The following is a 27,092-nucleotide window of genomic DNA, read 5'->3' as shown; positions in this document are numbered from 1 at the left end:
CAACACTTGGGATAAAGGCACATGGAACTTCACTTCATGCTGGCAAACATTTTAAAAAGATTGAGTTTTTTCAACTAGCCAGGGGAAGAACAGTTGGATTCAAGAACCACAGAAGCTTACAGTACAAAATGAGGCCATCTGTGTAAGCTCTTTAAGCAGAGCAATCCAAAATGAGTCCCACAACTCAGCTCACTCCCCATAGTTCTGTTTCAAATATTTATCCACTTTTCCTTTAAAAGATGCAATGGTCTCTGCCTCAACTATTGTGGCACAGCATTTCATGCTGCAACAAGGTAGAACAGTAGCACACCATGGGCTGTGGACATTGCTGGGGAAAAGCTCTCTCAAGAGCTGTGATGCCACATTGTCCCACTACGTCCCACTTTAACAGGCCATGAACCTGCACATCAACAGCTGGTTAGATGCCTCCAGAGGTCAGAAAAATTACAATTTGTGAGCTCATGGCTATTTCATGTATCCAATCTCTCATATAAAGTCGCGAATGCTTAAATCCTTTGTTATTTTTGTCCATTTTGTTTGATTACGCCTCTGGGAAGTACCTTGGGACATGTTTCTATGTTAAAGGCATGATAAAATGCAAATGTTGTTAAGCATTTTCCTATGATTTACCTGAGGTTTATTTAGCTATCCACAGCCGTTTCAGATGCCCCATTATAATATAAATAGGGCAGCTTAGACAGAATCTGATACCTTGAAAAAAATCAGACCAGAACAGTAAAATGAGGTGACTGTATGTAGCAGTGAACAGTATGAAGACCTGTGCTGTGAAGGGAAGGTGCCCAATGAGTTCAGACCTGTCCCTTTACTTAGTTTCTATATCACCTCCATTATACTGTCTGGCCTTTGAGTCAATATAATACTAAGTAAAAGTGGTCAGCTTCACTTATACTCCTGTTCTTTGTACCTTTTTACGTGTTGTATTCCTGTCGTGCATTTTAAATCCAGAATAAAAACGGAGTATAAACCTCCCAGAGCAGCACGACTCATCACTGAGTCTACCGAATCATAGATATTTATAGCACAGAAGGAGGCCATTCAGCCCTACTACATAGCAGCATGGTATAGACAGAGTTAAGCAATTCCACAACCTAAGGATCAGATCAAAGTACTGCAGTCCTGCCACATCCAGTGGTGAATAGTGCACAATTAAACAACTAACGGGAGGAGGTGTCTCCATAAACATTCCCATCCTCAACGATAGCAGAGCCCAGCACGAGTGCAAAAGATAAGGCTGAAGCCTTCGCAACCATCTTCTGCCAGGAGATCCATCTCAACCTCCTCCTGAGGTGCCCAGCATCACAGATGCCATTCTTGACTTAAACCAATTCGATTCACTCCACGTGATTTCAAGAAATGGCTGAGAGCATTGGATACAGCAAAGGCAATGAGCCCAAACAACATCCTGGCTGTAGTGCTGAAGATTTGTGCTCCAGAACTAGCTGCGCATCCAGCCAAGCTGTTCCAGTACAGCTAGAACACTAGCATCTACTCGACAAAGTAGAAAATTGACCAGGTATGTCCTGTCCACAAAAAGCAGGACGAATCCAATCCGGCAATTACTGCCCTATCAGCCTACTCTCAATCATCAACAACGCGTTGACAGTGCTATCAAGTGGCACTTACTCACCAATAACCTGCTCACCGATGCTCAATTTGGGTTCTGCTAGGACCACTCGGCATCCCATTCACCACCTTAAACATTCACTCCCTCCACCACTGGCTGCAGTGTGCACCATCTACAAGGTGCACTGCAGCAATTCACCAAGGCTTCTTCCACAGCACCTCCCAAACCCGCGACATCTGCCACCTAGAAGGACAAGGGCAGAAGGCGCATGGGAACACCACCACCTCCAAGTTCCCCTCCAAGTCACACACCATCTTGGCTTGGAAATATATTGCCGTTCCTTCATTGTCGCTGGGTCAAAATCCTGGAACTCCCTACCTAACAGCACTGTGCGAGCACCTTCACCAGTGCTTCAAGAAGGTGGCTCACCACCACCTTCTCAAGGGAAATTAGGGATGAGCAATAAATGTCATCCTTGCCAGCGATGCCCACATCCTGTGAATGAATACATTAAAAAAAGAACAATGTGTCTATGCTGTCGCTTTGCTAGAGCAATCCAAAACTAATCCCACTGCCCTGTTACTTCCACTTTTCCCATAAAAGATGCAATGGTTCCTGCCTCAATTACTCCCTGTGCCAAAGGATTCCATGCTCTTACAGCTTTTTAAGTAAAGATAGTCAGCAGAATCCAGTCTGTTGACTGGAGGTCTTATGGTAAATTAGTATTCAGTTGGCTCCAGTCTAATATGTGGGACTAACACTACACCCTAGACTTCACTGGACACTGATGCTGTGATTTACTATTGTCAGTCCAACATCTCTCAGGTCAGCTCAATGTGCCTGTGGATAAATATTACTGGCCACATAAACTGGATGCCCCAGCTTCCTTTGAACCTTGGAATACAATCACCATGCGTGGTTGTGCATACGATGCATGGGGCACCATGACACCTGCACACACAGTGGATATGTTTCACGATTCCAATAATCAAAGGGTGAATGGAAGTATAACCGAACTAGAGCCACCAGAGATGCATCAGTAAAGTTGACTTTGTAAGTATAATGGCGCCGTTACACAAAAAAAATTAATGTAAATATTACTATATACCCTACTAAAATGGCAAGTGATTTTAAGCACACACTTCATATTAATTTACAGTCTCTGCACTAGAAGAATATTACACAGTGTATTTTACTGAGTGCCCTGATGCATCAATGCTACTCTACTATAACTTCGGCACATCAGTTATCCTTTTAAATATGTAATATGTACTGACTTGCATTGCGTTTCTGTTAAGTTACCCTAGGGCCTTCATGACAATATGCTTTAAAAGCCTAAGGAGTTTGTTCTGGTTAAATGTGCTTAATGAAAATCAAAGTGGTCCGGTTATTACCATGACAATGGAAGTACTACCCATTGTAACAATAAAAAATATTTCCAGAGCTGCCCTGATGATTCAGCAAGCTTATCAAGTGAATAGCTGAGCCATACAGACCATGAAGGTGCCAAGTTTGATCTCAGTGGGGTGGCAGTGGCAATAGGTCTCAGCTCCCTGGTTAGGGACAGGAAAATTAGCCACGGTTCCTACTTCAGCGGACTTTGCAGTCGAACCTGATGTTGTTTGCACCCAACATCCATGCACATTTCCAGCAAGAGTTTCTGTATCGCAATTAGGGGTAGGAACCGTGAAGTCCTCTGAAGTTTCTCTGGAGTTTAGAAGAATGAGAGGTGATCTCATTGAAACATATAAGATTCTGAGAGGGCTTGACAGGGTAGATGCTGAGAGAGTCTAGAACTAGGGAGCATAGTTTCAGGATAAGGGTTTGGCCATTTAGGCCTGAGATGAGGAGAAATTTGTTCACTCAGATGGTTGTAAATCTTTGGAATTCTCTACCCGGGGGCTGTGGAGGCTCAGTCATTGAGATTGATAGATTTTTGAACTCTAAGGGCTGGATTTTGCCAATGGGGAGCTTTTGGAGGCGGGACTCCCACTTGTCAGGTTTTAATCCCGCCTCCATCAACTTCTGGCCAACGCTATTTTCCCTTCATTGACCTTGTTAAGCCCACCCAGCGGGCTAAGCAGGCCAATTAAAGGAAAGCCGGTTACAGAGAACATCAGCGTATGACATTTCATCTGTCAAAAATTTTTGACAGATGAATTGTCATCGTTTGACAGCTCTGTGAAGCTGTCAAACACTGACATTCTATGTAGTTTGATGAGTTCTTGAATTTAAGACTCATCAAACCTCTTTCTTTAGCAGAAATTAGATAGTTGCTGCATTGGAGAATGCAACAGTCATCTGTCATCTCTGCCGTGGAGGTGTGAGACTCTCCGCATACCCAACTCTTGAAGCCTGCAGGAAGAAACAAAGCTAAGTAAACTTTTACTAACACTTTCCACTCACCTCACATACTTACCTCTCCACACTTGCACCCATCACTTACCTTCACAGCGCACTTTTGCACCCCTCCGACCCCCGCAGACCCACTACTCGCCTCGGTGACCCTGGCGGGGTTCGCAGCCTTCGGGAAGCCGGCACTTGTGTGGGTAAAATGGAGATAATCCTCTTATCTGCCTGTTAACTACCTGTTAACAGGCAGCTAAGTGGCACAAATCATCTTCCCACCTCCAAGGAGACGGGACCCGGCGCGGGTCGGCTACCCGCCTCCTGGCAAGATGGAACGAAGGTGGGTTGGGGGCAGGTCGGGCACCTGCCCCCAGATTCTGCCATTTTCCCGACAGTCCCGCCTCCCCAGGGCTGACAAGATCGCGCCCATAGGGAATCAAGGGATATGGAGATCAGGCAGGAAGGTGGAGTTGAGGTTGAAGATCAGCCATGATCTTATTGAATGGTGGAGCAGCCTCGAGGGGCCGTATGGCCTACTCCTGCTCCTATTTCTTTCTTATGTTCTTAAGTTGAATTGTCTGCCAGCAGTAATTGTCTGGGCTCAGAGATGAATAATGGCCACAGGATCAAAGGGCATCGGACACCTGTGAAATAGTCTATCAAATAATTAATAGTTTCAGGAGTGGAGGGCGGAAAATCAGCTAGAACGTGAAAAGGGCAGAACAGGAAAGTTTTATGGAAAAATGTCACTTTGGTTTTTCTCTATTTAAAAAAGAAATCAGTGTAATCTACATCTGCGGTCTGCTCTGGATCAAACTATGGCTCTGATGCAAACAATGTGTAATGCTGCTTTCACAACAGCACAAATACTGTGAACAGGAGGCTGCAGCAAAGGTTGCATTACCTATTTTTCAACTCTCACAGCCTTAAAGAGGGAGTTGAAAATAATTATGATTAATTTTTTTTTGAGTTACAAAGCCTGACACAGTGTGAATTAATGAACACAGCTGACATTGCAAGCTTGCTGAAGCACCTTAGGTTAATGATCATCTGTACAGATACTAGTTCATCTCTTGCAAGCCGTCAGCCTCAGCAAATTCTTCAAGCTAGCACCCCTTCCCCACCCAAGATGTCATCAGCACTTTATAAACACAGACTATTGATTAGAGATAAACAGATAAAAGTCATGCTGCTAACAGTAAACGCTAATTCTTTTTAATTATTTGATTTTAAAAGTGGGTTTGATGGCAAAACTTCCACTTTGACAATGAGCAACACTTTACTAAACAGTGAAACAGCCAAGATATTGGTTAGTACTTTAAATCACTTTGTATTATTTTAAAATTGAAATATTGCAGCAAGATAGTTTGTTAAATTTTAACATCAGGAATTTCTGCTTTGAAAAGTCAGCTGGGAGCTGTGAAAAAGAGCATGCTGCATCTGAGAGAGCACTGCAAGGCTTAACAATATTGCAATGTATGAAACCCATAATAGCCATACTGTCTGTTCTTCACTGTAAAAAAAGACATGACATGAGTAATGACGTAATAAAGACTCACTACGCACTTGGTTGAACATAAAGCAAGGCTTTAATCGACTTGTAACAAAACATGGAGGTATAGTTAGTAGTCACTAGCTTCCTGTTTCCAGATTGTCTCTGGCCAAGTTGGGCCCACGCCCGAGTATTTATATTCCTCGGACAGCGCCCTCAGCTGGCCGTCCAGTAGTATTTCCTGAGTTACTTCTTGTAGAAGTTGCGATTTATGACAAGTAAGTTTTGATTTTCATGTGATTTTAATTGGGCAAATTTTATTGGATGGGAACAAACTCTTTAAAAATTAAAACCAAATGTATATTTTCGAACTAATTTCAAACCGTATACGATTAGCGTCATATAACTGAAGTCCACAGCAAGGAGCAAGGAGCAAAAAAAATCAAAAGAAAATAGGATCAAAAAGTCTGAGAGAATTATTTGCCATTTGTCAATAAGTATTAAAGGAGAAAAGAAATGTATGGGAAAATGCTTTCACTATAAAATACCGTGGTCATCTAGTTATCAGAGAGGTCACTGCCTAGTAGGGTAAATTCAATTTTTAATGTCCCCTCTCAGCTGCACAAACCCTACTACAACGGAATTCAAATTCATCAGAATTACTTAGCTAACATTAACTGTGGCTTCTGTCAGTAAGAAATTCCACATAGTCATTGCTAATTGACATCCTTTTTCATGCAAGATACTCATCAAAAGACCAGCTTGCCTGTGACATTTTATAAAACATTGTTAGTACAGTTGAAAACATTGCTAAACACAGCACTGTAAGTAGCACTCACTGTTTTCAGACAACTCCACAATGTAGTGCAGGATGGGGCTGTTTCCATCAAAGGGCCGTGTCCATGATAAATTCACTGCTCGGCTGCTTGAAGAGTTCAATCTTGCCTGCAAGTTCCTGGGTGGGTGAGGAAGTTCACTAACAAAAAAGAGAAAATGATTAATCACAGACTAGTCAACCTACCATGACATTGCACATGACAAGACCAAGCCTGGTCTTCAGGTGAAGTGGGATTAGAGGTCAGGGGATGATTGGACTAGGGTGCACAGAGGTAATTCAGTCATACGTTCTGTTCGCATTTTTATATAACACTTTGATATTGTATTATTATTTATAGTTAAATAGCAAAGCCTGTGGCAATTTGGGAAGCAGAGAAGTAGAAAATAGGGTGGCAATTTTCAATTTCCATCTGGAGCAGACGTGCAGTCGGCGGAGCGACCCACCTGTTGATGCTGGCATGAGGCCTGAGCCCACCAGGGGAACCTCGAATGAGCTGGCAGCAGGCCGGAGTATTGTTTTGAGAGCCGAGGATGAGCTCGAGTACTCCGGCTGCTTCAGGGTCCAGCAAAATAAAATGTAAAGCTTCCTGGGCTGTTTTTTGAGCAGCCACCAGTGGTCTCTTTAAGGACTGCTGGTTGGGCCGTTCAATGTGTGGGACAAATTGGTGAAGCGCACTCGCCCATTTACGTGTCCACCTCAAAACTGCATCAGGCGGACCTTGGGTATTAATGGGACAGCTGAGGTGAGACGCCTCCTCACTCCCCACCCACTGATTTTCAATTGCTGACTGCCCGTTTTCCCAGATGAGAAACAGGTAGCCGGCAGTTGAAAAATTGCTCCCAAGGCATTTCTCTGCAGTACAGGCTGAGCAGCTGAGAGATGTAAAACTAAAGTGCTATGGTGCCAGCACTGCCGAGAGAACATAATTACGACAAATTAACATAGGTGTTTTCCATTATAAATGTGGACATAGAAATTTATCGTGGAAATATAAAAATAAAGACAGAACATATGAATTTAAAATGGGGACTGAATTATGTCTGTGTGCCCTGGTCTAATTATCCCCCAGCCTCTAACTCTTCTTCACATGAAGACCATGTTTGATCTCGTCAGTGTTAGTGCACACTAGAAGTAAACTAGAACTATAGATAGATATATGGAAATACTGACAATTACTTCGAAATATCAATTGAAACTTCAACCCAGTGAAACACAATACAGGTAAATGTGCCAGACTGGCCTGCCCATCATAATTCTAATGCTCTATAAATGCTGTAGATTTATTCACACTGCAATCATGCGTAAAAAATACCCCCCACCCCACCTAGAAATTACAATGAGACAGAATTGTGCAAACACTTAACATGTTTGTTTAATATTCCTCCGTCTGCTATTTTAACAAGGGAGCTTAATCATTTATTTTAAATGAGTTAACACCTCTGTTAAAGTAGCCCACAAAAGATTGAATTTGAATGTTTTAAGCACCTGTACGTTAATAAACAGTTGCATAGCAAGAATATGTTTTGAAAATACTATCAGTGCCAAAATAATTTTTGCTGCTAAATTTGGTTGTTATTCACTATGACTGTACTGGTAAACTGTACTAAGGATTATGGCAGAAGTTCAATGTAAAACCATTGGGAAAACTGTTGTCCAGCTTCATCGGGAAATGAAATCTTGTTGTATACTCACATGACTTCCAGGCGGGCAACTCTAAAGTCATTCCCTCCCAAGGACAGCACCTCACAGGTATAGTCGCCAATATCACCTGACCAAGTTTGACTAATGTGAAGTGAGCCATTTTGCCCTGTGGTAATTCTGGGTACAGTTTTTGCATTAATAATATTTCCATCCTTCTTCCAGACAAACCTAGAGAAATAACATGGACACTTTCAAGGCTCTGCAACAGTAACACCAATAATGCAACCAAGTAACACTTTGGGTGGGAATTTCAACCCACAAACACGGGTGGGCAGTAACAACGTAAAAAATCTCAAATCTGAACCCAACCCGCCCACTTTTTAACGTTCTAACGGAGGCGGGTAACCAACTCTCCCCAACACCCCAATCTCTCCCTCCAAACTCACTCCGACTCCCCCTTCAATCTCTCCCTGACCCACTCATGTCTCCCTCCGACCCCACTCCAATCTCTCCCAGACCCCCCCTCATCTCTGCGCCGATTGTTCTCCAACCCCGGACCCTCCAAACCATGTTGTACCCACCCTCGCGATCTCTATCCCGAGCAGCACAAAACCTACCTGCTCTTGGGTTGCGGCCTCTTCTGCAGCGTTCCCCGCCTGAAAGGGAGCCAAGCCTGTCACTCAGGTTGGCTTCCGGGCGGGGAACCTATTAAAAAAAAACACGCACGCCGTGGAGTTAAAACTCCACGCCGTTGTCCGGGCCAGAACTTCTACCCTGCACCCACGTTCCCCCTCCCCCCCCTTGGAAATCCTGCCCCAGTAAAGATCGGGGCCTTCATCTCATCCACAATTATAGTCTAAGAGAGGATTCAGCTTTATGGATACAAAGCCATGCTTCAATAGATGTAGATTATTGCAAAATAAAATATGCCAAAAAAAGTACATATGCAGAGGGCCAATACTGTGGTTTGTAACATCAGCATGCTTTAACAATACACAGGACGACAAGGCATACAAGTAATCTGGGAATCAAATACGAGATCCTGAATCTACTGCTTGTGTGAGAAGTGTCAATGAGAAGGTTTAGAGGCCAGGGATGCTTCCTCCTATTTTGCATAGGTGTTGAATAGATTGAAATTGATGGCAAGTTTGCCACTGCTTCAGATGGTACTGAAAGTAGTAATAAAACTGCACAAGCATAAATCGAAGGCATCTGGGTTCAGCATTTGGTCTGTTACCAGTTCCAGACAAACCTACTGGTATTCATTGGCAGTAGACCAATTGCAGAATTCAGAATTGAGCAACAACAATTTGCATTTATATAGCACCTTTAATGTAGAAAAATATTCCAATGTGCTTCACAGAGGCATAATCAAAAAACTGGTACCGAGCCAAAGAAGGGGACATTAGGAGAAGCATGTAATTCATGCTGAAAAAAAGTACGTGAGCCATAAAGTAGCTAGACTAGATGTGCCCTTTTCTGTTAGCTACAAAATTGTGCATGTAAAGCACGTCAAGGGATATACTAACAATGAATAGCCATCAAACAAACAACAGGAGTATGTATGATCTTGTTGTTGTGCAGCATTTCACTGGCTATATAAAGCTAACTATTTGGAATGGTTATCTTAATTGCAGATTTTGTACCAGACTAACTCACTGGATTGTGACTCTGGGGTCATGAGTTGCTCCACATAGTAGTACGGCTGTTGTTCCTTTGATTACGCTGCGGTCCTCGGGTGGTATTGAGATGAAGGTGCGGGCTAGGAGGAACATAAGAAAGTTAGCATTCTTAAGCTATCCATGCTGCACTAACATTTTATTAAGCTCAGCTATTTATATCACCTCGTTATGGCAGAGAGGACAACTCCTGATTTCAAGTTTTACTGTAAGGAAAGTTTTCAAGACTGCTTTTAGATTCTGAATACCAGGTATTAATTCAGCATTCTTTGCATTGCACGAACTCCAATGCCATGCTAAGGAAAAAACAATTGCCTTTGACTGAGTACTGGGTACTGTAATTGCACATGATATGCAAATTTCAGATGCTTTTCAAAATCTAAGTTACAGAACACCAGTGCTGTATTCACATGTTGATCTAAAGGATCCATTCATCTTCAGGGCCACATTAAGTCAAATTTCATTTTTATTGTATTGAATTTCATGATTTTTACTGGGATTTGGGGAATTTCATTTCACAATTCTCATTTATAATTAGGCCCATTGGTTCATGATGTCTGAATAAGTCAAATTTCCTTTTGATGACATTGGATTAGAGGATTTTTACCATTGTTTTGGGGATCATATTCCGCACTTCTGTCTAGCTTCCTGTGAAACCCGCAAAATCAGGATCTTCTCTCCCCACTTCTATGTTACCAACAGACATTGACATTAGAACGATGCTGATTCATTTCTCCATCAATAACGCTTGTACATTTATGTAACTTCTTACTGCTCGTCATTCTTTTGGTGTAGACCCTGGGGGAAAAATTTGGTTGATTTGCGCCTCCCGTTAGCTCCCTAAGAGGCGTTGGTGGCGCCGCGCTGTGCACAGCGGCCCGCTTGCGCCCCAGCTGCTGGTGGCCCAGCTGGGCCCCGGGTTGCGCTGCGCAAGGCCCCTCCCCCTTTAATAAGGGGAGGAAGGCCTTCAGTACCGCGGCGCGACATGCCGCAGCGCCACGCGCCGTGATATTCACTCGCAGCGCCCCAAGAGGGAGGCAGGGTGCTACCAGTGAATTTCAGGTGCGGGGGCGCTAATTTTTTCGGGGCGCTAAAAGTAGCATCCCGGCAAAGTTAGTGCCCCAAATGGGGCGTGACCCAATTTCCGCCGCCCCCCCCATTTCTAAGAGCTCGGTAAAACAACAAAGAAGGCCAAGGGAAAAGCCCCGATTTTCCCAAAATATGGCAGGATATACCGTGTGCTTTGGAGGACATTAGACATTCAGTGCTACTGTTTAACTTACTTTATACAACAGTCTGCAAAGTAGCTTTAAAGTCCAGAAAAATGAAGCATCCGCCTACTTTAAGGAACTTAAATAGTAAATATATTCTATTAGAGAGCGTGCGGCTATCAAAACACAGGCCTTATTTATTTATGTGAGAGCTATTGTAACTTTTTAGTGGCATATATTTACTTGTTTGAATGCAAACCATGAAACCACTTTCACACGTGGCAACCATTTACTCAATTTACTACACAATTGTTTTATCAATGACATGCTCATATTGTACATGATATAGTGGGACCAGAACAAAACCTAGTTATATTTTTCCCTGAAAAGTGGTTATTTCCATTGATATTCCTATGTTCTGTTTTCCACTTCTGTTCCTATAAGTTACCTTTTGAAAAAAGCAGCTGGGTTACTAACAATGGTATTCTTCCCACCTCCATACCCACCATAAAAGCTCCACAAAATGGGTACCATCATCTCGCTCAAACTGGCACTCTGCTCACCTCCATACCCACCAGAAGCTCAATGGAATGGATACCATCTCATTTAAAATGGCAGTCTGGCTCATTTGACAAACGTTCCTCCTGCTCCACAGTTGATACCAATCAGTTGTTTGGAAATGTAAATTAGCCTGGTGGTCCCTAATGAAAACTAAATTTATCATGCAGCCAGGTCAACACTGAACCAATAGAAAAGGGTTGAATTTGTTACTTCCAGAAAGTGTTGATGCTTAATAGGTCTCTCTCAGGTGGACGTAAAAGATCCCATGGCACTCTTTCGATGAAGAGCAGTGGAGTTATCCCCGGTGTCCTGGGTATATTTATCCTTCAATCAACATCACTAGAGATTATCTGATCATTATCACATTGCTGTTTGTGGGAAATTGGCTGCCGCGCGCATTTCCTACATTACAACAGTGACTACACTTCAAAAGTACTTCATTGGCTGTAAAGCACTTCAGGACGCCCTGAGGCTGTGAAAGGCGCTATATAAATGTGAGTCTTTCTTTCTTTTAATTGATTATAACATGGGTGTAGAGTGCAACAGGGCTCATGAAACCTTCCAGCATTCTTTTTTAGATTGTTTCAGGACATAAGCCATTCCAGTAGAGTTCTATTCTATTTTATTTATTTTAAGGTATTTTTCTCTACTTCCCTTTTCTTAAGTCTCCACGCAACATTTACCGAGTAAAAAGATTCCTAAAGAATGCTCCCTCCTGAAACATTAGCTTCATTCTCTTTCAGACACTGACCGAACCAGGATTTTGTTTTAATCTAGCAACGGCGCTAGAAACCAGAGGCTGGTGGGTGATGTGTGAGGGTGGGCCATCCCGGAATCGCTTTCCAGAGGCTGGTGGGTGATGTGTGAGGGTGGGCCATCACGGAATCGCTTTCCAGAGGCTGGTGGGTGATGTGTGAGGGTGGGCCATCCCGGAATCGCTTTCCAGAGGCTGGTGGGTGATGTGTGAGGGTGGGCCATCACGGAATCGCTTTCCAGAGGCTGGTGGGTGATGTGTGAGGGTGGGCCATCCCTGAATCGCTTTCCAGAGGCTGGTGGGTGATGTGTGAGAATGCGCCATCCCGGAATCGCTTTCCAGAGGCTGGTGGGTGATCAAATTGGGCAGGGCTGCCTTGAGGATGAGTTCATTGAGTGTATTAGGGATGGGTTTCTTGAGCAGTATGTAACTGAACCAACCAGGGGGCAAGCAACCTTAGATCTGGTCCTGTGTAACGAGACAGGATTAATTAAAAATGTCCTAGTAAAGGATCCCCTTGGAATGAGTGACCATAACATGGTTGAATTCCATATTCAATTAGAGGGCGAGAAGGTTGGATCTCAAACAAGCGTGCTAAGCTTGAATAAAGGAGACTATGAAGGTATGAGAGCGGAATTGAGTAGAGTGGATTGGGAAAATAGATTAAAGGGTAAGACGATGCATGATCAGTGGTGTACATTTAAGGAGTTATTTTACAACTTCCAAAAAAAATATATTCCACTGAGAAGAAAAGGGTGTAAAAGAAAAGACAGCCATCCGTGGCTAAGTAAAGAAATTAAGGATAGTATTCGACTAAAAACAAGGGCATATAAGGTAGCCAAATCTAGTGGGAGGATAGAGGATTGGGAAAACTTTAAAAGACAGCAAAAAATAACAAAAAGATTGATTAAGAAAGGGAAGATAGATTATGAAAGTAAATTAGCAAAAAATATAAAAACAGATAGTAAGAGTTTTTATAGTTATATAAAAAGAAAAAGGGTGGCTAAAGTAAATGTTGGTCCCTTAGAGGATGAGACCGGGAAATTAATGGTGGGAAATATGGAGATGGCAAAAACACTGAATGAATATTTTACATCAGTCTTTACAGTAGAAGACACTAAGAATATCCCAACACTGGACAAACAGGGGGCTATAGGGGGGGAGGAGCTAAACACGATCAAAATCACTAAGGAAGTGGTACTCGGTAAAATAATGGGACTCAAGGCAGATAAATCACCTGGACCTGATGGCTTACATCCTAGGGTCTTGAGGGAAGTGGCGGTAGGGATTGTGGATGCATTGGTAATAATTTTCCAAAACTCCCTGGAATCAGCAAAGGTCCCGGCAGACTGGAAAACTGCTAATGTAACGCCCTTATTTAAAAAGGGCAGTAGACAGAAGGCTGGAAACTATAGACCGGTTAGCCTAACATCTGTGGTAGGTAAAATATTGGAGTCCATTATTAAGGAGACAGTAACAGGACATTTGGATAATCATAATGTAATAGGACAAAGTCAGCATAGTTTTATGAAGGGGAAGTCATGTTTGACAAATTTGCTGGAGTTCTTTGAGGAAGTAACATATAGGGTGGATAAAGGGGAACCAGTGGACGTAGTGTATTTAGACTTCCAAAAGGCATTTGACAAGGTGCCACACAAAAGATTATTGCTTAAGATAAAAAATCACGGGATTGGGGGTAATATTCTGGCATGGATAGAGGATTGGCTATCTAACAGAAAGCAGAGAGTTGGGATAAATGGTTCATTCTCAGACTGGCAATCAGTAACTAGTGGTGTTCCGCAGGGGTCAGTGCTGGGTCCCCAACTCTTTACAATCTATATTAACGATTTGGAGGAGGGGACCGAGTGTAACATATCAAAGTTTGCAGATGATACTAAGATGGGAGGGAAAGTAGTGAGTGAGGAGGACATAAAAAACCTGCAAGGGGACATAGACAGGCTAAGTAAGTGGGCAGAGATTTGGCAGATGGAATACAATACTGGAAAGTGTGAGGTTATGCACTTTGGCAGGAAAAATCGTAGCGCAAGTTATTATGTTAATGGCAAGAAACTGGAAAGTACTGAAGTACAAAGGGATCTGGGGGTCCTGGTGCACGAAACTCAGAAGGTTAGTATGCAGGCGCAGCAAGTGATTAAGAAGGCCAATGGAATGTTGGCTTTCATTGCTAGGGGGATAGAATATAAAAATAGGGAGGTATTGCTTCAGTTGTACAAGGTATTGGTGAGACCGCACCTGGAATACTGCATACAGTTTTGGTGTCCATATTTCAGAAGACATACTTGCTCTCGAGTCAGTACAAAGAAGGTTCACTCGGTTAATCCCGGGGATGAGGGGATGGACATATGAGGAGAGGTTGAGTAGATTGGGACTCTACTCATTGGAGTTCAGAAGAATGAGAGGCGATCTTATTGAAACATATAAGATTGTGAAGGGGTTGGATCGGGTGGATGCGGGGCGGATGTTCCCGATGATGGGTGAAACTAGAACTAGGGGGCATAGTCTTAGAATAAGGGGCTGCTCTTTCAAAACTGAGATGAGGAGGAACTACTTCACTCAGAGGGTGGTAGGTCCATGGAATATGCTGCCCCAAAAGCTACATCATTACATAAATTTAAAACAGAAATAGACAGTTTCCTAGAAGTAAAGGGAATAAAGGGTTACGGGGAGCGGGCAGGAATTTGAACATGAGTCTCGGTTCGGATCGGTCATGGCCCTGTGGGTAGCAGAGCGGGCCCAGGGGCCGTGTAGCCTGATCCTCCTCCTATTTTGTGTGTCTAATTCTGTTAGATTCAGGAGATGGTTCTGTGATAGTAGATTGGCGGTTAGGATCAGATCAGCCATGATCTTATTGAATGGCGGAGCAGGCTCGAGGGGCCGATTAGCCTACTCCTGCTCCTATTTCTTATGTTCTTATGTTCTTATGTGTGAGGGTGGGCCATCCCTGAATCGCTTTCCGAGACTGGTGGGTGATGTGTGAGAGTGGGCCATCCCTGAATCGTTTTCCAGAGGCTGGTGGGTGATGTGTGAGGGTGGGCCATCCCTGAATCGCTTTCCAGAGGCTGGTGGGTGATGTGTGAGGGTCGGCCATCCCTGAATCGCTTTCCAGAGGCTGGTGGGTGCTGTGTGAGAGTGGGCCATCCCGGAATCGCTTTCCAGAGGCTGGTAGGTGATGTGTGAGGGTGGGCCATCCCGGAATCACTTTCCAGAGGCTGGTGGGTGATGTGTGAGAAACATAGAAGATAGGAGCAGCAGTAGGCCATTCGGCCCTTCGAGCCTGCTCCGCCATTCAATGAGATCATGGCTGATCATCCAAATTCAGTACCCTGTCCCTGCCTTCTCCCCATATCCCTTGATCCCTTTAGCCTCAAGAAATATATCCAACTCTTTCTTGAATATATTTAATGAACTGGCCTCCACCGCCCTCTGTGGCAGAGAATTCCACAGGTTCACCACTCTGTGGGTGAAGAAATTCCTCCTCATTTCAGTCCTAAATGGTTTACCCCTTATCCTTAGACTATGACCCCTGGTTCTGGACTCCCCGGCCATCAGAAACATCCTTCCTGCATCTAGTCTGTCCAGACCTGACAGAATGTTATAGGTTTCGATGAGATCCCCTCTCAATCTTCTAAACTCCAGTGAGTATAAGCCCAATCGACACAATCTCTCCTCGTACGTCATTCCTGCCATCCCAGGTATCAGCCTGGTGAATCTTCGCTGCACTCCCTCCATGGCAAGAACGTCCTTCCTCAGGTAAGGTGACCAAAACTGCACACAATACTCAAGGTGCGGTCTCACCAAGGCCCTGTACAACTGCAGCAAGACATTCTTGTTCTTGTTCTTGTACTCGAACCCTCTTGCTACGAAGGCCAACATACCATTTGCCTTCTTAACCGCCTGCTGCACCTGCACGCTTACCTTCAGCGACTGGTGCACAATAACACCCAGGTCTCTTTGCACTTCTCCTTCTCCCAATCTATTGCCATTCAAATAATAATCTGCCTTCCTGTTTTTGCCACCAAAGTGGATAACCTCACATTTATCCACATTATAGTGCATTTGCCATGTTTCTGCCCAATCACCCAACCTGTCCAAATCGTACTGGAGTTTCACGACATCCTCCTCACAGCTTACCCTCCCACCCAGCTATGTGTCGTCTGCAAATTTGGAGATATTACATCCAATTCCCTCGTCCAGATCATTAATATATATTGTGAACAGCTGGGGTCCTAGGACCGATCCTTGCGGTACCTCACTAGTCACTGCCTGCCACTCGGAAAACGACCCGTTTATTCCAACTCTTTGCTTTCTGTCCGCCAACCAGTTCTCTATCCAAGTCAATACCTTGCCCCCAATCCCATGTGCCTTAATTTTGCATGCTAATCTCTTATGTGGGATCTTATCGAAAGCCTTCTGAAAGTCCAAATACACCACATCCACTGGTTCTCCCTTATCTATTTTACCAGTTACATCCTCAAAAAATTCCAGTAGATTAGTCAAGCATGATTTACCTTTTGTAAATCCATGTTGACTTTGTCCGATCCTGTCACTGCTTTCCAAGTGCTCTGCTATTACATCTTTTATAATTGACTGTAGCATTTTCCCCACTACCGATGTCAGGCTTACCGGTCTATAATTCCCTGCTTTTTCTCTACCACCTTTTTGAATAGTGGGGTAACATTAGCTACCCTCCAATCCATGGGTACTGTTCCAGAGTCTATCGAGTTCTGGAAGATGACCAGCAATGCATCTACTATCTCTAGGGCCACTTCCTTAAGTACCCTGGGATGTAGACCATCAGGCCCTGGGGATTTATCGGCCTTCAGTCCCATCAATTTTCCTAACACCATTTCCCTACAAATACTGATTTCTTTCAGTTCCTCCCTCTCATTAGACCCTATGTTCCCCGGCATCTCTGGGAGGTTATATGTGTCCTCCTTTGAGAAGACAGAACCAAAGTATATATTTAGTTAGTCAGCCATTTCCTTGTTTCCCATTATAAATTCCCCTGATTCTGACTGTAAGGGACCTACGCTTGACTTCACCAATCTTTTTCTCTTCACATATCTATAAAAGCTTTTACCGTCAGTTTTTATGTTCCCTGATAGCTTACTCTCATATTCTATTTTCCCTTTCTTAATTAATCCCTTTGTCCTCCTTTGTTGACTCCTAAACTGCTCCCAATCCTCAGGATTATTGCTTTTTCTAGCCAATTTATATGTCCTCTCCTTGGATCTTATGCTATCCCTAATTTCCCTTGCTAGCCACGGTTGAGTCACCTTTTTATTTTTATTTTTATGCCAAACTGGGATGAACAAATTCTGTAGCTCATCCATTCGGTCTTTGAATGTTTGCCATTGCCTATCCACCGTCAACCCTTTGAGTGCCATTCTCCAATCAATCCTACCCAACTCGCTCCTCAGACCATCGTAGTTTCCTTTATTTAAATTGAGGACCCTTGTTTCCGAGTCAACTACTTCATTCTCCATCTTAATGAAGAATTCGATCATATTATGATCGCTCCGACCCAAGGGGCCTCGTACAACAAGATTGCTAATTAATCCTTTCTCGTTACATAATACCCAGTCTAAGATGGCCTGATCTCTGGTTGGTTCCTCGACATATTGGTCCAGGAAACCATCCCGTAACCACTCCAGGAATTCCTCCTCCACAGTATTGTTACTAATTTGGTTGGCCCAATCTATATGTAGATTAAAGTCACCCATGATGACTGCTGTGCCCTTATTGCACGCTTCTTTAATTTCCCTTTTAATGCCATCCCCAACCTCCGCCTTACTGTTTGGAGGTCTATATACCACTCCCACTAATGTTTTTTTCCCCTTAGTATTTCTCAATTCTACCCATACAGATTCCACATCATCAGAGCTAATATCCTTCATTGCAATTGTATTAATCCCTTCTTTAAGCAGCAATGCTACCCCACCTCCCTTTCCTTTTTGCCTATCTTTCCTGAATATCGAATACCCCTAGATGTTGAGTTCCCAGTCTTGGCCATCCTTGAGCCATGTTTCCGTAATCCCAACCAAATCATATTCGTTTACCTCTATTTGCGCAGCCAATTCATCCACCTTATTACAAATGCTCCTCGCATTAAGACACAAAGCCTTCAGGCTTTTTTTTTTTAACGCTCTTAGACCTATTAGAGTTATTATTTACTGTGGCCACTTTTGATTTAAACCGTTGATTTCTCTGACTGCCACTTTTGTTTTTCTCCTTCCTATCTTTTGATTTTATCCCTGTTTTCCTTTCCTCTGTCTCCCTGCTCAGGTTCCCAACCCCCTGCCATTTTAGTTTAAACCCCCCCGAACAGTGCTAGCAAACCTCCCCGCAAGGATATTTGTCCCGCTCTGGTTCAGGTGCAACCCGTCCGACTTATACAAGTCCCACCTTCCCCAGAAGCAGGCCCAGTGATCCAGGAAACTAAAGCCCTCCCTCCTGCACCAACTCATTAGCCACGCATTCATCTGTTCTATCCTCCTATTCCTATACTCACTAGCACGTGGCACCGGGAGTAATCCAGAGATTACAACCATCCCTGAATCGCTTTCCCTCCCTATAAGGAGATAACTGGCCTCCCCATGCCAGCAAGGTTGGGATACAACATACAGCCTCACCTAAGTTTCATTTTATATTAAACATAAAAAGCTACAATTGTAAAACAATACAAGTAAAAAGTAACCTAATAAAGCAAGAGTGAAAAAATGTCTTAAATCTATATTTTAAAATAATAAAACTCTAGATAGAGTGGACTCAAAGATTTGATGTGGTTGGAGGTCATCAAACTAAACCGAATATATTATGGGGTTTTTGTCCACCATCCAATGCCAGTTCCCCAAGGTTTGCTTTGTTAATTATTTTTTCTCTCTGGGTGACTTTCATTCATCTTTCACTTGTTACTCTCTTTTAATCATGGCAGTGACTCCGGGCTTTTCCCTCTCGTGCCACCTGTTTGCTCTCTATTTGACCTGATGCCATGACCATGTGCCATCTTTCAACAGATGGTATGAAAGAGAATACTTGCTTGCCTGTGTGCCTGCTTCATGGGAAAGGAAGCAATCAGTGTTTTTTGCATATGTGTAAAATTCTCATTACACAGCCCCTCGATTTGTTTGATGTGCCTTTGTTTTTTATTCAAATACCTTAATGTTGAATAATGATCCCTGGATATATTTGGTTTTTTTTTGTCTCTTGTTTATCGCGGAGAGCAAAATTCTATATTAGTTGTTTAAAACAAATGGTAAGTTGAAAGGCAACCATATTTACATTTTTCATATACTATTCTCTGGTTGCTGCATGTTGTGCATCTAACAAAATTAGAAGAAGTATTGAACATACTGTTTCAGGAGACACTTTCACAAATATAGAAGTCCAATTCCAGCTACCAGCAACAAGGAGTAATCAAAGTACATCAACCCCGAAACACCAACAAAGCATTATTTCCACGGTACTATGCTAGTGTTACAGCACTTCTACTTATAATGGTTATAGTGTATGACACAATGATGAGTAGTAGGTATATTTAATATAACGCAGGTTGTAACTTATTACAATATACATATATACTATTCCTTGAACTTAGGGCAAAGGTAATTTTAGCTATATCCTTCAATTCTAGTAAACTAGGACTCCCTGTAGTAAAATGGAAATATCAAATGCTGCTGGCGACTATTTACAGTTTTCTTGTGGTCAGCAAAATGTAGCATTGACAAAGCTCTGATATTAGAAGGGGACATCAAGTAAAAATGGTAGAAAACAGAGGGAAGATTGCCTTTCAGTAGAAGGTAAATACCTCAAGAACAAAAAAAAATGATCAAATACAAATATTCATAACAGCAGCACAAAAAATGATGGCAAAGCTAAGTTGCCATGTTATAAGTTTGGGTTTGCCATAGAAACCGTCCCAGTTCAGTGCCATCAGTCACTTCTGTAAGTGGTCTGAGCATCTTATCGTTATGGGGATTGACTCACATTACCCCATATCCACTTGTAGAATAGTGTAACCCAGGGACAAACAGCTAACACCTGCATGTGATCTACATATTTGTATCTTTCGTGTGTATTTCTTCACTCTGAAGGCGGACTGAACAAACACTTGTTGAGACGAAGCCAGATAACAATTGTTTAGCTGCTTTATTTCACATTAAGGCGAACATAGTTATAATCAAACTCACTTAATTCAATCTGTACAATTTACCTTTGCATAATAATGCAAAATGAAGAACATGCCATGGTATCCCCACATCAGTAGGTTGGCTTATTTAATTTAAATAAGTTGGATTCTAATTATTTCCACCATTTTTAAGCTCTTTGCGTCACCGAAAGCCCTCATGGATTTCTCTTTAACAAGCCTAATGCTTTTTCAGCCGTCTTGTTTCAAAACGCCTGCCTGCAACTTGATCTCAGCACTCTCTTGTTTGCAGCCAACACAGTGAATCTGGGGTGCTTGCAATTGCCAAGACAGTCTAATTAATTGATTATTATTTAAGTTATGTGGGGAAGGAACATGATATCTCATTAGCATCTTAACTATCTATTGTCAGTCTTTTTTTTAAACTTGTCCGAATACACTACGCTTTTAAAACTTCACACTCAAATGCATAATCTGTTGGTTTCAACAAGGCTCATTTATATTTTTCATGTCTTCAGGATTGTTGCCCTCAACCTAAATATTCATCCAACAGCAATTTTGTAATGGGTATAATGGCTATACCACACTCCCAATGATACTGGCCACTATTACACATTTGCTACTGGCATTTGGCTTAATGCCAACAGCAGTTTCTGGGCTCTCGGGACTTAACAATGACAGATGCATAGCCACATTGAGCAATATTTTGCAATTGGGCTAAGCATAGTTGGTGCAACAGGTTGACTCCATAGTCTTCGCAATACATTGATGCAAAACCAATGACCCTTCTTCCATTTTACTGCAGCAGCCCCAAACTCATTATCACTCTACAGCTAATCTCCTATGTATTCTCCCTCGTAAGGCCTATTGCCTTCATGAGATTCACCTCTGGCACCCTTTTGCCTCATTGACCTAACAACTATTCTTCAACCCAATGCTTCATGAACAAAAGAAAGTGCCTTTTTTTCATGTACTGCTCCCTCATCCTTCAAAACGGTCATCTCCCTCCTTCTAAAAGCCACGCTCGATGCCTCAGTCCTCTTCAACTACCACCCTATCTCTAACCTCCCTTTCCTTCATAAGGATCAGAACACTTTGTACTCATCTCTCCCACCGCTCCATCTTTGAATCTGTTCAGGGTGGCTTCTGCCCTACCCACCACATTGAGACCACCATAGTCAAAGTCATCAACAATATCCTTTGTGATTACAAACGTGGCACTTTATCCTATTCTGTCCTCCTTGACTTCTCCAAGGTATTCAACACAGTTGACCATTCCATTCTCTTCCACGGCACTGCCTTGCATGGTTTCACTCCTTCCCTACTCCTACTCAGCAATGACTTCTCTCGGCATCTCCATGCAATTATATCTGGAGTCCTCTAACATTCCAGCCCCGCTTTAAAAAAGCTGGTATCAGTAAAAGTGACCATGAAGCTGTTGGATTGTCGTAAAAACCCAACTGGTTTATTAATCTCCTTTAGGGAAGGAAACTGCCGTCCTTACCCGGCCTGGCTTATATGTGACTCCAGTCCTACACCAGCGTGGTTGACTCTTAACTGCCCTCTAGCAAGCCGCTCAGTTGCATCAACCTGCTACAAAGAATATCAGAATGCAGTGGTTCAAGAAGAAACACCAATGCCTTCTGATGGTAAATATGGATTAGCAATAAATTAAAAAAATCATATTTTTAAGAACACTAGTGCACCAAAAATAAAAATTGGGTAAGGAGTCAGTATGAAAATATGCAAATTATGTATTTTTACAATAAAGTTTTCCTGATTTACAAAAATAACATTTAAGGTTGCTGTAATTTTCAGTGCCTGATGGAGCCTATTTATTTTTTCCAGTACTGCTTCTGTGATACAATGAATGGTACCCAATGATTACCCTGAGTTTTGATGGCGTTTTCTTCTCATTACTGAAATTACAGCAACCAGAAGGAAACAGGTACATAGAACTGATAAATGCCATAGTAAGCCAAATAAATTAAATTTGTGCTCGAGGGCAAATCTGCACGGTACAGGGTTGCAAACGGCCAATATTAAATCAGGTTTCATGTGCTACCAAAGTGCTTGTACAGCTTTTTTTTAATGCATATATATTTTCACAGTGGGGCAGTTCAACATTACAGAAGTGAACTAGCAGAAGTTCCTGTTAGAGTTATGGTACCCGAAACAAAAAAAAATATTACATCTCGTTACATCAGGTCTACAGCACAGAAACAGGGCATTTGGCCCAACAGGTCTATGCCGGCGTTTATGCCCTACACGAGACCCCTCCCGCCCGCCTTCATCTAACCCTATCAGTATATCCTTCTATTACTTTCTCCCTCATGTGTTTATTTAGATTCCGCTTAAATGCATCTATGCTATTTGCCTCAACCACTCCCTGTGGTAGTGAGGTCCACATTCTTACCACTTTTTGGGTAAAGAAGTTTCTCTTGAAATCCCTATTGGATTTATTAGTGGCTGTCTTATATTTATGACCTCTAATTTTGGTCTACCCCACAAGTGGAAACATTTTCTCCACATCTACCCTACCAAAGCCTTTCAATATTTAAAGATCTCTATCAGGTCACCCCTTAGCCTTCTCTTTTCTAGAGAAACAAGCCCCAGCTTGTTCAGTCTTCCTGATAGTTATAACCTCTCAGTTCTGCTATCATCCTTGTAAATCTTTTTTGCACCTTTTCCAAAGCCTCTATATCTTTTTTGTTATATGGAGACCAGAACTGTGCATAGTACTCCATGTGGTCTAAGCAAGGTTCTATACAAGTTTATCATGACACCCATGCTTTTCAATTCTATCCCTCTAGAAATGAACCCCAGTGTGACTTCTGTGGCGAGAAGTTTACCTTTTTCAAAGTTCAATTGATTGCAGCGCTGTGAGTAGGAGATTACTATGGTGATGCTGCAGTGACGTCAACAAGCTGTCTAAGCAGCCGATCATATTGAAGAATTCTCACAGACAGGAAACCAGGAAATGAGAAGCAGCTTTTATCTGGACTTTATAAAATTTTACAGAGAGCGAAATAAAGATTGGGACTTTCTCATGGGGATAAGGTAGAAGATGAAATATCATGAACAAACTTAAAAAAAAACTTTAATAAAAAAAATTGTAATTTTTATCATAACGGAGAAATTTGACAGTTCACCGTCATTACCCACCGCAAATTCTGTGTCAATAACTTTTGCATGTCAGTTGTCTAGTTGGTAGCACTCTCACCTCAGAGTCAGTGTGTTCTCCAATACTTCAAAGCATGCAATTAAACTGACACTCCTGTGCAGTGCTGAGGGAATGCTGCATTGTCAAAGGTACTGTTCTTTAGCCAAGACGTTAAACAGATGCCAATCTGCCTGTTCCTGTGGTTTAGGTGAATGTTAATAATCCCAGGGCACTATTCAAAGAAGAGCAGGGAATTTTTCCGGTGTCCCGTCCAACATTCCTCTCTCAACCAATCGTAAATAGATCTACTAGTCATTCATCCAATTGCTGTTTGTGGGATCTGGTTGTGTGTAAACTGGCTGCCACATTTGTCGACATAAAAACACTCAATCTACTTTTAAATAATTCACTGTATATGAGGCACTTTGGAGCATTTCGGCGAGGTGTGTTACGGGGCTATGTAAATCTGTCTTTCTTGTTATAATTCTTCCCTCTCCCTGGCAACTATGTAAGGCTGAACCAGACTGTGATAAAAATGATAACTTCCGGGAAGTTATGTCATCACTTCCTGTGAACTATGAACTATGAACTGTGTACATACCTCACTTCCTGTCATATGTCACTTCCTGTTGGACTGGTATAAATACTGGTCTGTTCAGTATTGTAAGAGGCTTCTACCAGAGGCATGGTAAAGACCTCTCTTGTGTATATAGTGTGTTTATAAGTTACTTAAAGCTTACTTTAAAGTTACTTGATGGTAAGTCTCCTTTTTCTTACATCAATTTAAGTAACTTAATATTTACACTGACAAATACTAGACCTTCAGACAAACTCGGAAGTTAAGGATCCAGGGAACCACCCATCATGGAGAAAATCCTTAGACCTATTCGTCTGGACTTGGACCCGAATACACCAGCAGCTGGCAGGGTATGGAAGCATTGGTATCGTACTTTTGAGAATTTTCTGGATGAATGTAAAGCGGATGCTCCTGCTAAATTGAAGATACTTGTCAATTATGTGACCCCAAAAGTGTTCGAATATGTTGATGACTGGGATAATTACGAAGAGGTGATTCGGGCACTTAAGAAACTGTATGCGAAGACCCCAAATGAGGTCTATGCTAGACATCTACTGGCCACAGCCCGACAAGGGCCAGGGGAATCAATTGACGAATTCCTGCAAGAACTTCGCAGGCTCAGCGTAGATTGTAACTTTCAGGCAGCCTCAGCTGAGCTGTACCACCAAGAAATGATTCGTGATGCTTTCATCTGCGGGATTGCCTCTCCATTTATACGCCAGCGTCTACTAGAAAGTAAAACACTTGAGCTACAAAAAGCTTTTGACCTAGCTTGTTCACTGGATTTGGCAAAGAGAAATGCAGACCTCTATCAGCTGCCCAGATCTCGATCTGCTGCTGTAGCTGCAACCAGACAATTCAAGCGGTCTCAGGTGAACCCTATCATGGGGGAATCTAATTCTGATAATTCTGATGAAGAAGAGGAGGACGACCCCACTTTAGCAGCCTCTTGGCAATCTAGGAAGGAATGCTTCTTTTGTGGAGATGCTTTTCACCCTAGGAAAACCTGCCCTGCTCGCAATGCAATCTGCAGTTATTGCGGGAAAAAAGGACACTTTGCTAAAGTTTGCCTATCAAGGGCCTCTACGAGGGCCAATCCAGCTAAGGCCTACCGAACTGCCCCAATTAGGGCCTATCAAGATGCTCCAGCTAGGACCTATCAAGCTTCCTCTCAAGCTCTCTCCCGAAGAAGCACACCGAGAGTTTTAGCCACTCTCTGTGCAACGACACCAATTACAGCTGCTTGCCCACAGAACCTGTCTCATGCAGCCACAAAAATTTCAATTAAAGGGCATACCTTAGATGCCTTAATTGACTCAGGAAGTACTGATAGTTTCATTAAGGAACAGATTGTTGCGAAATTGAAACTACATGTCTTCCCATCGGACCAGGCAGTTGCGATGGCCCAGTCATCACTTAATACCAGAATCTCCGGCTTTTGTGTTGTTGATATGACACTTCATGGTCGTATGTATCCCTCCACCCGACTTTCGGTGCTCAAGGACTTATGTAGTGATCTCCTCTTAGGGCTGGACTTCCAAAAACAGCATAAGAAACTCACCATTGAGTTTGGTGGATCCAAACCCGGACTTACTATTTCTAATATACCGTCTAAATTACCATTTTGTGCATTATCAGCAGCTTCACTTGATGAACCCTCATTATTTGCCAGTATTCCGCCTCAATGCCAACCGATAATAACGAAATCGCGGCGCTTTAATCAGGAAGACCAATCTTTTATTGCGGCTGAAATCTCTCGACTTCTAGCAGAGGATATCATTGAACCATGTTCGTCGCCCTGGCGGGCTCAAGTCGTCATTGTCAAGAACCCTCTAAAACCTCACAAACAGCGACTATGCATCGATTATTCGCAAACCATCAATCAATATACCGACTTGGACGCCTACCCATTGCCACGCATTGATGATATGGTTAATAAACTGGCCGAATACAAAGTGTTCTCAACTTACGATTTAAAAAGTGCCTATCATCAGTTACCCTTGAAGGTCTCAGATAAGCAGTACACAGCCTTTGAGGCTAATGGATGGCTGTACCAATTTCGTCGCCTCCCATTCGGGGTTACTAATGGAGTGGCTGTCTTTCAACGGGCAATGGATGGCCTGGTTAAGCAGGAAAACCTAAGGGACACTTTTCCCTATCTTGGTAACATTACCATTGCAGGTCACGATCAACAGGAACACGACTCCAACCTCCAAAAATTTCGGGATGCCCTCCATCGCCGTAATTTGACCCTGAATGAATCCAAATCTGTTGAGTCGCAACCGACCATCAACATCCTTGGCTACTGCGTAGGCAATGGTATCATTAAGCCAGACCCAGAAAGACTTCGCCCGCTCCAAGAGCTCCCGTCACCTAAGAATCCGGCTTCTTTACGTCGGGCTCTCGGTCTGTTTGCATACTACGCTAAATGGATTCCTCATTTTTCGGACAAAATCCAACCCTTGCTGCATGCTAGATCATTTCCACTGGGAACAGCGGCTGTTGCAGCCTTTAACCTTCTCAAAAAACAGTTGGAGAAAGCGGCTCTTCACTCCATTGATGAGAATCTCCCTTTCGTGGTTGAATGTGATGCCTCGGAGATGGCGATCTCGGCTACTCTGAATCAGGAAGGTCGTCCTGTAGCATTTATGTCCAGGACCTTACAAGGTGCCGAGCTACATTATCCTCCGGTTGAGAAAGAAGCCACAGCCATCATAGAGGCAGTACGGAAGTGGAACCATTTTCTAGCTCGCCAGCACTTTACATTGATCACGGACCAACGATCAGTCGCCTTCATGCTCGATAATCGAAAACGAACCAAAATTAAGAATAATAAAATACAACTTTGGAGGATGGAACTGGCCTCTTTTGGTTATACCATTCTCTATCGGCCTGGCAAGGAGAATGTGGCCCCGGACACCCTCACACGGGCATTCTGCTCCACTATGTCATCCTCCACTCTCATGGATGTCCACAATGGTTTGTGTCATCCTGGCGTTACGCGCATGCTACATTTCGTACGATCACGGAATCTCCCTTTTTCCACTGGAGATGTAAAGAAAATATGCTCAGAAT

At 42.9% G+C, this 27,092-nt stretch overlaps 1 protein-coding gene across 2 annotated transcripts in view; it reads right to left on the bottom strand.

Annotated features, from left to right (window-relative positions):
* Positions 1-27,092, bottom strand: part of sdk1a (sidekick cell adhesion molecule 1a) — an 897,759-nt gene that overhangs the window by 261,913 nt on the left and 608,754 nt on the right. For both annotated transcript variants that reach the window (XM_086000285.1, XM_086000286.1), the window contains 3 exons: positions 9,565-9,667; positions 7,957-8,133; positions 6,266-6,402 (listed from right to left, as the gene is read on the bottom strand). In XM_086000285.1, coding sequence (XP_085856411.1) covers positions 6,266-6,402; positions 7,957-8,133; positions 9,565-9,667 — 417 coding nt within the window. The remainder of the gene's footprint in view (positions 1-6,265; positions 6,403-7,956; positions 8,134-9,564; positions 9,668-27,092) is intronic.

This window comes from Somniosus microcephalus, chromosome 11, assembly GCF_052327205.1.
Source record: "Somniosus microcephalus isolate GS21.2 chromosome 11, FLI_Smic_1.0, whole genome shotgun sequence".
Lineage (NCBI taxonomy): Eukaryota > Metazoa > Chordata > Chondrichthyes > Squaliformes > Somniosidae > Somniosus > Somniosus microcephalus.
The sequence above is the reverse complement of the archived record's forward strand: the minus strand, read 5'-3'. Positions and strand labels throughout refer to the sequence as shown.